Below are 13,424 nucleotides of genomic sequence, written 5' to 3'. Positions count from 1 at the left end.
CGGAACAACTGGATAGCCACAGACAAAATAAAACTTCAACCTGAACCTCATGTCTAATATTGAAAATTAAGTCAAAATGGATCACAGATTTAAATGTAAAGCATAAAACTAAAAAGTCTTTTTGAAGATAACATAGAAGAAAATCTTTGGAACTAGTGCTTGATGAAGAGTTCTTAGGCATTAACACCAAAAGCATGATGCATTTTAAAAAACATAACTTGCATCTCATCAAAATTTAAAGTTTTGCTCTATGACAGACTGTTAAAAGGATTAAAAGACAAGCTACAGAGTAGGAGAAAATATTCACAAAACATATATCTGAAAACAGACTAGTTTCTAGAACAAATGCAAAACTCAATAAAAAACAAACAATACAACTAGAAGACAGACAAAAAACTTGAACAGATATGTCACCATAGATATTCAACATCATTAGCCATGAGAAATGCAAATTAAGACCACAATGAGGTATCCCCACATACCTATTAGAGCAGGTAAAATAAAAAGTATCAATACCAAATGCTGGCAAGGATGTGGAAAAATTGGATCTTTCATATTCACAGTCATTTTGTGACCTTTTACCATGTAGGAGCTGTTATTTTTAAGTGCTAATTTATATATATCACTGTAATATTTACACAACAATCCAATTATTATATGTGTACATATACAGCTTGTGTGCATCAGGGAAAGAGACCCATGCTCTCAGCTCTGGGCAGGACTATTTCAATGACCCACTTTTTGAAGTGGGTTTGAGAATGGGCAAAATGTCAAAAGTCAACTCTCTACTCTCATTGGATAATGATAGGTGGGGTCATCAGAAAAGGAACTTATGAAATAGCCTGAAAAACGCGATTTAACCTGGCTCTGAGCATCCAGGGCATCTACTGGGTGACAAGGTAAACTGGAGCAGGAAGTAATCACAGAGAGGTCACCAAATGCAGATTCTCAACTGTGTGCAGGGTAAACCTTTTTTGCTCTTATTTTGCTACACAGAACAGAGATGGTACCATCTTATGTCTCAAGTTTAAAGCCAAAAATTTGTACATTTTCTTCTTCAGATTTCTATTTCCATAGATGAACTATTTTCCTTCATGTGCCTCTTGAGATTCATACCAAGAAACTGAAATTTTAATCATCCCAGATTTTCCAACACAAAAACAGTCACTAACACAGCAAGCCTTTTGGGCAGTATAGTACAGTAGTGAAGAGCATGTCAGGGTTGAAATCCCAGCTTGTTCACTTACAGCGCTGTGACCTTGGGCAAGTTACTGCTCTATGTCTCAGTTTCCTCTAAAATGAACATAATAGTATTAGCTCCCTTATAGGAATGCTATGAGGAATATCTTAATGTAAGTGTTGGCATCTCAAAACACAGCTGCAGCACAAGTTTTAGCTATCAGAAGACTCTTACTGATAAGTCCACCCAGGTTCTGCAGACCCACCCAGATCTGAGGCTAAGACACGGTAGCTCAGAAATGGTGCAGCCAGCACCAACAACTCCTGGTGACAATCAATGGTGGCCATGCCCAGCAACCCCTGCCTCCCATCAATATAAAAGTTCCAGAGGGGAAAGACTATTCTCTCAAACCCGTTTTCTCCCTGACCCCAAGGATCACTGCAAGATCCTTGTTGGTTCTTTCTTCTCCAAACTAGGTGTGCTCCGCAGTTGTCAGCTCCACACAAACCAGCAGCCAGCAGAGAAAGGAAAAAAAGAAAAAAACATTGCCATCTTGTGGATTTTCAGAGAATTCTTCATACCTATGTGCCACCAGAGTCTTCTCATCCCCAGCATGTTTACCCTCTGCAGATCTGAAACTGAGGCAGGTGGTGAGGGCACCGCCAATGACGTAGAGTGCACACTCAGAGCTAGAGGGACCTGGAGAAAAGCTGACAGCACGCTTTCGTTTAACATGAAGACATATGGAGGCCCAAAGGCATGAGGGACTTGTCTTAAACCAGGGCCAGAGTTAGTGTATAAGTCTCTCAACCCATTTCAATGTCCTCTTTACTGTAAGATGCTGGACCAGCTCACAAGCACAGCTTGGAATTCAAATGCTCTTAAAAAAAAAACCTAAACTTGGGTCAGTGCTCCTCCATCCTGACACAGCTAACAAAACCACAGGCAGGGGATGTCCATGAGGCTGCAAGAAATGAGGGTGATGCAAGAAATGAGGGTGATGCAGGAAATGTCACCTCTTCTGTGCATGCAAGCAAGAAGAAGCGCAGCATAGTTTCCTCCTAAAACAAAACTCTAATTGCTTCTCCTTACTTCCAGCTGATGAGCTTATTTTTCAAGCCCATAGATTTGATTTCAGAGGAGTATGAAATGCCAGACACTGTTAGCAGCTATGTCTATTCCCTGTCCTGTAGCTTTAAGACTTTTTGAATTCTTGCCTTAATATCTCAGCATTAGCAAGGTCCAGGTGTTTCTTACTCTGCTTTTGTACCCACAAACATTTTAATGATTTTTTTTTTCATGGAAAATTCAATACTCTGAATTTTTATTAATTTTAAAAAAATGTTAATCCTTCCCCAAACAAAACTAAAAATATATATATATAAGGCTTCCATGTGCTAAGCTCTATGTAGCAGCCTCTGCATGGGAATAGTGACATAGTTAGACACAAAACTGGCCTTGTTTCAAACCAACCTTATATTAAGCCATGACAACATGGGCGTCGTGCCTCCACCAATGATCCAGACAGTGAAGAAGACGATGAGGAGAGTGGTCGTGAACATCATCTGGCGTGCATAGGATGCTGTGTCTCGGATGGCCAGTGCAAATGCCATCGCTCCCCTGAGGCCTGTGGAGATCAAAGAGGAAACTCTCTTGTCATAGGGATAAATAACAATTTGTCCCCAGACCCACTGCTTAGCCACACAAGTCTAATAAATTGTATCTGCTTATGCTTCAAGGGTCAAGTTGTTTTCTACAGAAAGAACCTTAAAGGAATTTAAACAATTTCCTCCTATTTGAAGTCTTCTTTTGCAAAATGCCCAAAGGCAATAAGAAAAACACCGCCCTGTTTTGTACAGCACATTGTGAGAATCCCATATGTGAATACCCCATAGTTTGGGATCTAATTTGGTGTGTGGCTAAATAAACAACTTTTATAGATCTGCTGAGAGTACCTGTGAAGCTTATCCCATACCCATGGAATCACACTGATGCTAGTATTTGGCAATCAGCAAGAAACTCAAGCACCAAAGTCTACTCATCAGAAAAAGTAGAAACATACAACTGCCCATCAAACCAAAAGTGCATATGGCCTTGCTGTTGTTTTGTTGCTCAGTCATGTCCTACACTTTGTGACCCCATGAACTGTAGCCTGCCAGGCTCCTCTGTCCATGGGATTTCCCAGGCAAGAATATGGAGTGGGTTGCCATTTCCTTCTCCAGGAACCCATCTCCTGCATTGGCAGGCAGGTTCTTTACCACTGAGCCACCAGGGGAGCCCCTTAGAATAATAACACTCTTTCATTACTGAAAGAATTCCCCTGCTAGTAACATGAAATAAAAAGAAATATAAATAATAATATAAGCTTTCCAAGTCTGTGATTCAAGCACTACACAAGTGCTATACAGTCGTTATAAACTTAAGATACAGGGTAGGTATGAATATGTGAAATGTACAAAACAGCATTTCCTTAGCAAAGCCAGGCAGAGAAGTAACAATATAACCTGATCTATATCAGGAGATGAAGACTTCTTCTATAAAGGGTCAGATACTAAATATTTTAGGCTTTGTGGGCCAAGAGGAAAAATCAAGGATATTAGGTATGTACATAAAAGAGAAAAAAACAAATTTCCACAAAATTTTATTGATAAAAACTAAAAATATAATAAGTATAGTATATAAGTACCCTTTTATAAGAGCCTCCCTAGTAGCTCAGCTGGTAAAGAATCCACCTGCAATGCAGGAGACCCCGGTTCAATTCCTGGGCTGGGAAGATCCACTGGAGAAGTGATAGGCTACCCACTCTAGTATTCTTGGGCTTCCCTGGTGGCTCAGATGGTAAATAACCCACTTGTAATGTGGAAGACCTGGATTCCATCCCTCAGTTGGGAAGATCCCCTGGAGGAGGGCATGGCAACACACTCCAGTATTCTTGCCTGGAGAATCCCCATAGATAGAGGAGCCTGGCGGGCTACAGTCCATGTGGTCACAAAGAGTCAGACATGACTGAGCGACTAAGCACAGTACACAGCATAAATTCCTATTCACCATGGGTAAGACTGCCTGTATCGTATAAGAATGAAAAGTTATACTCACTATATTTATTTGTATATTTTTCCACTTTTCCCAACAATTTCATGATTTCATTCATCTGAGAACTTCACTGCAATTCACTGGAGCAACTTAATAAAAGTTATATTAAAAAACAGAGCAAGGTTGATGTACTCTATTAATTTATCCTATTGAAATACTGACACACATCTAGATCATCCTACAGCCAGCTATGACATAGCTTAATATTTCAACCTTTAAATGGATGCTATCTCAAAGAAGAAAACCTGAGGGTCAGAGAGTGATAATGTGTGCTCCATTTTTCTTTATTAGGTAAACAATGTAAGCAATATCAAAGTGGAACCTCAGGTATTTCTTTCATAGCCTTGAGGAAAATAATTTTGATAGTTTTGATAGCAGATATCTTTAAACAGTACTGTGTATCTCTCAGTCTTTTAACACAGAAGATGATGAACACACTTTATCTAGGTGACCAAGTTATCTCCAATTCATCTTCCTCTTTTCCACTGGCATTTTCTCATACGTATGGAGGCTCTGCTCTGTCTTGCCCTCCTGAGAAGCCACTAATGTTTCCTAGATGCTCTTGAATAAAAGCCCAACTCTTTGGCATGGCACTGGGGCTTCTCTGTGGTCTAGACTCCAGCAATGATTCTCAAAGTGTGGTCTTCAAACCACCATCAGCAGCAGCAACAGCTGAGAAAACATTAGAGCTGCAAATTATTGGGGCCCACTCCATTCCCTCAGATCACTCTCCGGTGGTAGGGCCCAGAAATCAGTTTTAACTAGCCCAATAGGTGATTCACATGCAACTTGAAGGTTTGCACCAATTCACATGAAATTTCCCTTTCCAACCTCACCCGCATTCTGCATTAGCCTGTGTGTCTCACGTTTAAACCAGACCATTCAGTTCAGTTCAGTTCAGTCACTCAGTCGTGTCCGACTCTTTGCGACCCCATGAATCGCAGCACGCCAGGCCTCCCTGTCCATCACCAACTCCCAGAGTTCACTCAGACTCACGTCCATCGTGTCAGTGATGCCATCCAGCCATCTCATCCTCTTTCCTCCCCTTCTCCTCCTGCCCCCAATCCCTCCCAGCACCAAAGTCTTTTCCAATGAGTCAACTCTTCGCATGAGGTGGCCAAAGTACTGGAGTTTCAGCTTTAGCATCATTCCTTCCAAAGAAATCCCAGGGCTGATCTCCTTCAGAATGGACTGGTTGGATCTCTTTGCAGTCCAAGGGACTCTTCCCTAAAAAGGCCACACACAGCAATGCTTTCCTGCCCTTTTGACCTTCTGCCTCCGGAAATGCCACTGAATCCAAGCCCAGTTGGAAGGCTACCCTCTGGATGATGATGGCCCTGGGCCCTGATTTTCCCCACATTTATGTCACATCTCTTTTGTGCAATTCACCACCCTCTCTTGGGAGACAGTTAGCTTTTATATAGTGTCTCCCCTCAGTGGACTGTGAGCTCCCTGAAGAAGGCTGGTTTCTATATCCTCCACAACCTAGAAGCATGGCTTTTATGAAGGGAATGCCCAACAAACGTGTGTCAGAGTGAAAGGAAATCTTTAGGGCTGGCTGTGTACTTAAATGGAGATGCAAGGGAGTACAAGACAACACAATTGCTTTGCTGAGCAGTGCCTAATGATATGATTTTAGTATGACTCTCTGAGGCCTCCAAGAACTACTGTGTGGCAGTAAAGGGCTGCCACTTGCTTGCTGTCCCTCTTGTACATCCCCTCCCCCTTCCCAGACAGAGGTACCTCTAAGGGTCACAGTGGCCTTTTAACCCACTATCTTCTCCCTCTGCTCTGCAGGGATGCTCTTACTTGAGTCTTGTCTATAAAATCGGATGTTTTCCACTCTCACTGAACCATCTGCTCATGCCAATTGTTCTCTCTTTTCTTTTCCTTCACATATTTCTTTATTGTCCTTTGTCCTTTCAGTGGCTTCTCCACTTTTCTCGGCTTTATACTGAACAGGGGGCATCTGGGAGACAGTGTAAGTCAAGCAGAACTATCATGGCTCTTATCTTCCAGTTTGGGATTCATCTTGCTAATGTGAGTGCATTTTATTTCTTAGAAAGTTAGAGCTAGGAGGGATCTCAATTGGTTATTTCAATTTCATTATGAGAGGACACTGAAGCTGGGAGGTGTCAAATAATTTGGCCTGTACTCTTCATCATTAAAGACTTATTTTCCTTCTAATTATAGGTCTGAAGCCCTTCTGGAAGATTAAGGGTTATGAACACCTACTAGAAAACAATCAAGCACTCTAAATACATATATATCTCCAGGTATATATCTCCTTGGGTGATAGAGATAAACATGCAAGTATTTTAGAGGAAAATGTTCACATGTGGTAGTATGGTTTACAAAATCAGTATCAGCTCTATTTAATATGTCTGTCTGTCTACTCAGCACTTCAAGGGATCCCAAAGAACCAGAAACTTGAATTTCTGTCTTTTTATGAACCTTATTGATTTCATTTTAATCATACTTACACTGCCTGCTTAATAAAACTCACTTTATTAACTTTTTTTTTTACCTGAAAACATCATCATGTGTTGAAAATTCCAGCCAATCTTGTGCCTTCTGCCCAAGTTGAGGAAGAAGGAAAGTGGGTAGATGTGGGCGGCTCTCCCCAAGAAGATGGCAACCTGACCACCAGATGGAGGTTAAGGGCTCAACATGTTTCCCAAATGGCATTTTCACACAACCTCTGATTGGGCATAGAATTTCAGGAACACTGTGACACCTTGTTATGATCAGGAGAGTTGCACAGAGAAGGCAGGCTGTCTCATTTGCCTCTAAACAAGTCTCAGCAGCAAGTGGGATTCGACTGGCCAATTTTCCCAACCTCCTGCTCACAGAGATAATTTCTGGCCTGTTAAACACACTGTTGTAACTTTTTGATCTGATTAAACTGATACAGACCAAGTCTCTTGATCTATCTAAAAAAAATGAGTCCAGAGAGAAGCTAAGGTACCATGGCTGGCGTGCAGAGTTAAGAGAAGTAAAGAGTGTGTTTGGACTCTACTGGGAGGAAAAAAAAATCATCAGAAGAAAAAAATTACTAACCTGTGTCAAACTATAAACAGAAGGTTTGCTGGGTAAGGTTGTAAGCTTTGGTAAACATTCAGGGTGTGTATGACCAGGAAGAGCCTACAAGTAAGGGGTGGGGAAGCTTACAGTATTTATACAATGAATACACATTCATATTTCTCACAAGGATCAGCCTGGAGAGAGTTCTCTGCCAAAGTGGCTAACATGTCTTTGGGGAGGTAAGAGATGGAGGAAAGGTAGAGTGTGGAAGAGGAACTCACTGTGCAAACCAAAGAATTCAAGGAAACTGGTCATTCGTCACTTGCTGAGTTTAGAACAGAGCCCAACAGAGAGAGGCACACTGCCCTGCTCACAGCAGGAAACCACTGTGCAAGCCAGAGGAACAGCGAGCTTCCGTTTCAGCAGAGCAACCACCAGCTGCCGGAGCTGCAGCTGTTTCAGACTGAAGCGAGGGTGGGACTCTCTTCTGCCTTCCCTAGGATATAATTCGAACTTCTCCTCTGCTTCTTTTATCTCTCTCTCTCTCTCCCTCTTTTCCTTTTTGCTACTGTTGTGTTTGTTTTGTTTTTAACAGGAGAGAAGAGGAGTCCTCAAGCGGAAGTGGCCTTCAGGATTCACAGAGGCCCTGGCTCTCCGCTGAACAAGGCCCCCACCGTAAACAAGGGCAGCGCTTTCACTATGTCTCACAGGATGCCATGCTAAGAATACAAATCAGAGAGACATGCAAGGTCTTTCTTAAGAATAAAAACACTGATCTGCCAGATCTTTAGCTCTTTGTCTGGTGAGTGTGTAAACCTAGGAAATGAGCCCAGTTGAAGCAGATAATACTCTTAACAGGCAGGAGTCTGGCATGGCATGAGGCCACTGTCTCTCTCTCTAGCTGCTTGGTGAGTATCAGTTATTCCTCCACAATAAGTGAAAAGCTCAGAAGAGAAAAAACACTCCTCTTTGGGGGACCAGCATCCCAAGATCTAAGGATATCCACGAGGCCTCAGAAAAGGCAAAAGAGAATAGGCAGCAATAGTGGCCTCCTGCTCTGGGTCTGGAGCTGAACTGCTATAGTTTCAAAGCCCAGAAGAGTTCACTTTAATGAAAACAATAGGGTCTGAGGCCAAGAGAGCAAAGTCTTCATCTATCAATGCACTGCTGGGCATTCATGTATCTCCTCACTTCAGAGGAGCCAACCCCCAAACTGTCTCTCTTCCAAAAAACTGCTGTCACAATAGGACTAAATCAAGGAACCAAGCATTTCTCCATTTTATTTTCCATTCCTCTCCATTTCCTTTTTTGAAAAACAAAAGGGGGGTCTTTTCCACCATGGGGAGGCATGGGTGAAAGCACACATACCACATGCAGGCTGCCTGTACCCACGTGCAGTTGAGAGCAAGGGTCACAGAAGCTTAACCTCTTGGATTGGAATTCATGTGCCAATGAGAAAAAACAATTTGGGGGACAGATATGGGTTGCTGATTTTTAGATCTGTTAGGAAGGATGCTTTACAAAACAAACTACCACCTGCCAACCACCTGTGTAACAGAAAGGCCATCTGACACAGAAAATGAAGAAAGGGTAACTAGAAACAACATCCTGAATATTCATTGGAAGGACTGATGCTGAAGCTCCAATACTTTGGCCACTTGATGTGAAGAGCCAACTCACTGGAAAAAAAAAAAAAAAAACCTGATGCTGCGAAAGACTGAGGGCAACAGGAGAAGAGGGTGACAGAGGATGAGATGGTTGGATGGCATCACCAACTCAATGGACATGAGTTTAAGCAAACTCCAGGAGATGGTGAAGGACAAAGAAGCCTGGCATGCTGCAATCCAGGGGGTCACAAAGAGTAGGACATGACTTAGTCACTAAACAACAACATCAACACAGAAAACTCAGAAAGGGCACCTAGAATCAACATCAGTCCTTGAAACCAAATACTTTTAGCTTTATACATTTACCACTTACACTTTCTCATCATAAAAACACCATGAACCAGTGCTGGTTCAGTCACCTCCCCGCCAAACCAGAGATTACTGTTGTTATGGCTTCCCTGGAAGCAGTCATCTCTCTGTGTAGAAAATGGTGGAACCAAAAAAGGATACAAAAGCTCCAATGATGAAAACAGGGCTGAAAACGTGCTTCTGGAAGGTAAACAGTGCCAGGCCCATGTAGGAGAAGATGAAGTTCTCTGCCAGGAAGTGTAATACTTCAAAGAGCTGCACGGAAAGGGAAAAGCAAACCATAAACCCTGTGGGTCCACTCCCTCATATTCCAGATCACTGGTGAGGACACACAGCTCTCCCTCACCTGCTTCGTTCGGCTTCTGGATTCCACTGACAGATTGTTGTAGGTGTAATGAGCTTGTGTGATTCCACAGAAAAGGACAGCCACCACACCTGGCAAGAGAATTCAAGAAAAATACAAAGGGGGCAGGGAAAGAAGCTGGAAACAATCTCTCCCTAAAACAAAAAGTTAAGGTAGGAAAGCCCAGCGTATCCCACTTCCTGAAAGTTTTGGAAATTTGCCTATTACTGAAAGTGTCCCCGCCCCCACTTCTCATATCAACCTTTGCCTTCTCCCAACTCTGCTCTCCTTCAAAGCCAAGGCCCTCAATTTTCCACCTTGTTCCAGTTTTAAGGGTATTCTCTCCCCTCTTCTAAACTCCCACTGAATTGACCATCTCGATGTGGCATTCAGCATTCACTCCCTCATAGAGACTGTGAAGTATGTACTGGTCACACACTTCTGTCATATTCCTCTCTGTTTGCTGAATGAATGAATTTAATTTCAAACCAATGCTTTGTATTTTTGCATGGTCCAGGGATTCAGACAAAATGGATCCAGAGTATTAGTCCATTTATCCCAGCCCTGAAAAATCTAGATTTCTGGTTAATAGTGATTATTTTGTTGTTCAAGACAATTAACACACCTGGGACTTTGCCTATATATTTACAGATGGTTGTCAAGTTTTAAAGGAAGTAGGTCACATAAAGATACATTGCAGTATTTAGAAAAGATGATAAAAAGCACTTCCTAATTACCTGGGTCATGGAGAGCAACTGTACTTGAGTTTTCTAACAGAACAAATCCAATGATTAAGTTTTTTTTAATGAGAGAATGTGAAGAAGTAACAACACACAATCACCCACACTAATAATCTATGAATCTAGCACCATAAAAACACAGTCTTGAAAAACGGTGATTAAACAGACCAGACACAAAACAAGGAAAACTTGTGCTCACACTCATCTCAGTAGATGCAAAATGATCTTTAAAAACATATATATTTTGCTTGTTATCACTACTGTTTGTAAAGTAACATAGCAATTCAGGGGGGGATACAAACAAGGTGGGCTTCCCTCGTGGCTCAGCTGGTAAAGAATCTGCCTGAAATGCAGGTAGACCTGTGTTTGATCCCTGGGTTGGTAAGATGCCCTGGAGTAGGGAAAGGATACCCACTCCAGTATGCTGGCCTGGAGAATTCCATGGACAGTCCATGGGGTTGCAAAGAGTTGGACACGACTGAGCGACTTTCATTTTCACTTTACAAACAAGGTATTAATATATTCGGTAACTTTTGCAGCTAGGCATCTATTTATGGTCAGAATGAGTACTCAAAGATCTGAGTTTGAAACAATAAAGCTTCAACATTTTATATATTTTTTAAAATATATAGCTTTGGGGGAAACTAAACTATTCCTACTGCAGCACACATGGCTCACTTGGCAATCCTACATATGGACATTCTGTGAGCGGTTTATCAACTCTAGGCCACAGCTATTCAGAATTTTGCCCTCCCCTCAAGCTTCCACAGCTCCAGCCACAGAGAGGGTAAGGGAAACCCAAGGGCAGAGGAAACCCACCTGTGAACCCACAAGCTTCCGCCAGGAGGAATGTGCTCCACGACATCAAAAAGAAGAGTGCAGTCTCCAGTAGGGGAAAGCAGTGCAGCTTGGTGAACTTGGTCACGTCAGCTCCTGTCAAGGAACTGTCTCCAGCAACAAACATCACGGTCACTGAGAATCATTCTCTGTTAGCCCAGGACCCTTCCCCAAAGGGCTACTCTTTCCCTTCAACTCTTCCTTTGGGGCCCCAAAGCTGCTGCATGGTTTTGAATATAAAGAAAATGAAGCTTCTCCAGTAGAATGGAGGTTTCTGAGGGCTGGGAGTGGGGGGATAGGGAGGATACTATTCAACAGGCACACAGTTTCTGTTGCAGATGATAAGAAAGGTTCTGGAAATGGTGGCAATGGTCACACAACACCAGTGGATGCACCTAATGCCACTGAATTGTATATTTAAAATGGTTAAAGTGGCAAACTTTATGTTAGGCATATTTTACCACAATTAAAAAAATAATAACGTAATATACCAAAAACCAAATGGGTGAACTATACAGCATGTGGATTTCCTCTCAATAAAGCTGTTTTGTTTTGTTTTGTTAATCAAGCTTTCCAGTGAAACTAGAAATGGGCTCTCTGTGCTCCTGGCAATGCCCATATTTCTGAGATGCACAGTTGAGGCCTGAGGTGTGACTGGTAGATGGGTTCTGACAGTGCTGGGAGTGCCTCAGGCAGGCCTCAGAAGATGAGGCAGGGAGACTCTGACCTCTGTGGACTACTAAGGCCTGAGTCCATCACAGGTGCCTAATGCATGCATGAGGGAGAGAGGGAGGGAGAAATGCACAACTCCAAGGGCAACTACAAAGTGCTGTCACTTTTGGGGATTGGCAATTCCCTTCCTCACACTGTCATTCCACGGAGTGGTGGGGGGGCAGTGCAGCTTAGAACCATGTCCTGAGTGGTTTCACTGAGCAATATAAGTCCTCAGAGCATCAGAGAGCCTTGAGGAAGAAAGCAATCTACATCTGCACAGTCCAATATGATAGCCACTAGCCCCATGTAACTACCCAACACTTAAATATGGCTAGTCTGAATTGATTTATCCTGTAAGAGCAAAATACACACCATATCTCAAAGACTTGGTACAAAACCTGAAGGGATAAAATCTCATTACTAACTTGTATAAATTCTATTAATAATCTGTGTATCTACTGTAGGCTGAAAAGATGGGGCTCACATTTGTGGCTCCCATTACATCTGTATTGGTCCCTGGTGATCTAAATGCTATTGGAAGATTTGATGAAGAACTCAGAGCACCTGTGGAAGGATTGCCTGCTCATTCCCACACTTTGCTTTTATGCTGGTTGGTTGACTGGCTTGTTGGTTTCTAACTCAATATCATGCAGTCCTCGGCTTAAGGAAGGCCACCTTGCTATAATTCCCACAGACAGCCCCTGGCTAGTGAAGGCCATGTTACCCTCATATGGCCTGGAACAGCGGATGACAGCAGCCAGTCTGGGGCTAAAGTACTTCACAGCCTGCTTCCTTCCAGCCTCCTGACAGGTGGTCTCCAATCCCCAGCCTCCTGGCTCTTCCACTGTTTCTGTGCCGTCTCCCACACCCCCCAAATGACGCTTCCTCCAAGCTCCTGTCTCCAGCTTATTTATAGGAAGAAGAGAAACACAAAGGTGAGGACAGAGCTAAGCCCAGAGCTACACTCTCAAACATTTTCTCTGACTCTTAACTAGGCCATCGGCTGTCAAGTTTCACCAAAGGATGACATTTCGGGGGCCCCCAGCCCCCAGTGGAACAACCAATTCAAGATTCATTTCTGAAAGGAGGAAATGAGAACTTTCTTTTCACAAGTGCAAGGTCACATAATCATACTCAGGTGGGTGCAAAAACCACAGAAAGGATATTAGAGCAGTCACGACACCAGTCACAGCTCCCATGGTAAAAGAGCCACTAAATATACCTAGAAAAATGCCAACTGATTTAAAAAAGGCGGCAGCATCAAAGGCGTGAGTGTTCAGCCCCGCTGGCTGGTAGGCAACAATAGACCTGGAGTTTAAAGAGAGAGAGAATTAGGAAATACTGGGCTGGTTTTATACCATGGTACTTACAAGTATCAACAAACATAGATATCTACACTCTGCAGAGCACTCCCCATGGTGTATTCATTTAATTTAACCTGCAGGAGCCATATTATGAAGGTATCAACATTCTGATACCACTGGACAAAGCAACATAACTTTATCAACTAAGTCTAT

The 13,424-nt window shown here is 42.7% G+C and overlaps 2 protein-coding genes across 2 annotated transcripts in view; one reads left to right on the top strand and one right to left on the bottom strand.

Moving 5' to 3' along the window:
- Positions 1-8,081, top strand: part of CHST7 (carbohydrate sulfotransferase 7) — a 76,749-nt gene extending 68,668 nt beyond the window's left edge. The window contains exon 2 of the mRNA XM_027963355.2: positions 7,893-8,081. The gene's annotated coding sequence lies outside the window, so the exon portion shown is untranslated. The remainder of the gene's footprint in view (positions 1-7,892) is intronic.
- Positions 1-13,424, bottom strand: part of SLC9A7 (solute carrier family 9 member A7) — a 177,719-nt gene that overhangs the window by 40,668 nt on the left and 123,627 nt on the right. Inside the window, exons 7-12 of the mRNA XM_027963353.2 lie at positions 13,074-13,215; positions 11,176-11,281; positions 9,620-9,708; positions 9,415-9,528; positions 6,801-6,912; positions 2,654-2,807 (exon numbers count right to left, since the gene is read on the bottom strand). Of these exons, the coding sequence (XP_027819154.1) occupies positions 2,654-2,807; positions 6,801-6,912; positions 9,415-9,528; positions 9,620-9,708; positions 11,176-11,281; positions 13,074-13,215 (717 nt within the window). The remainder of the gene's footprint in view (positions 1-2,653; positions 2,808-6,800; positions 6,913-9,414; positions 9,529-9,619; positions 9,709-11,175; positions 11,282-13,073; positions 13,216-13,424) is intronic.

This window comes from Ovis aries, chromosome X (assembly GCF_016772045.2).
Source record: "Ovis aries strain OAR_USU_Benz2616 breed Rambouillet chromosome X, ARS-UI_Ramb_v3.0, whole genome shotgun sequence".
NCBI lineage: Eukaryota > Metazoa > Chordata > Mammalia > Artiodactyla > Bovidae > Ovis > Ovis aries.
This window is presented reverse-complemented; position numbering and strand designations above follow the sequence as displayed.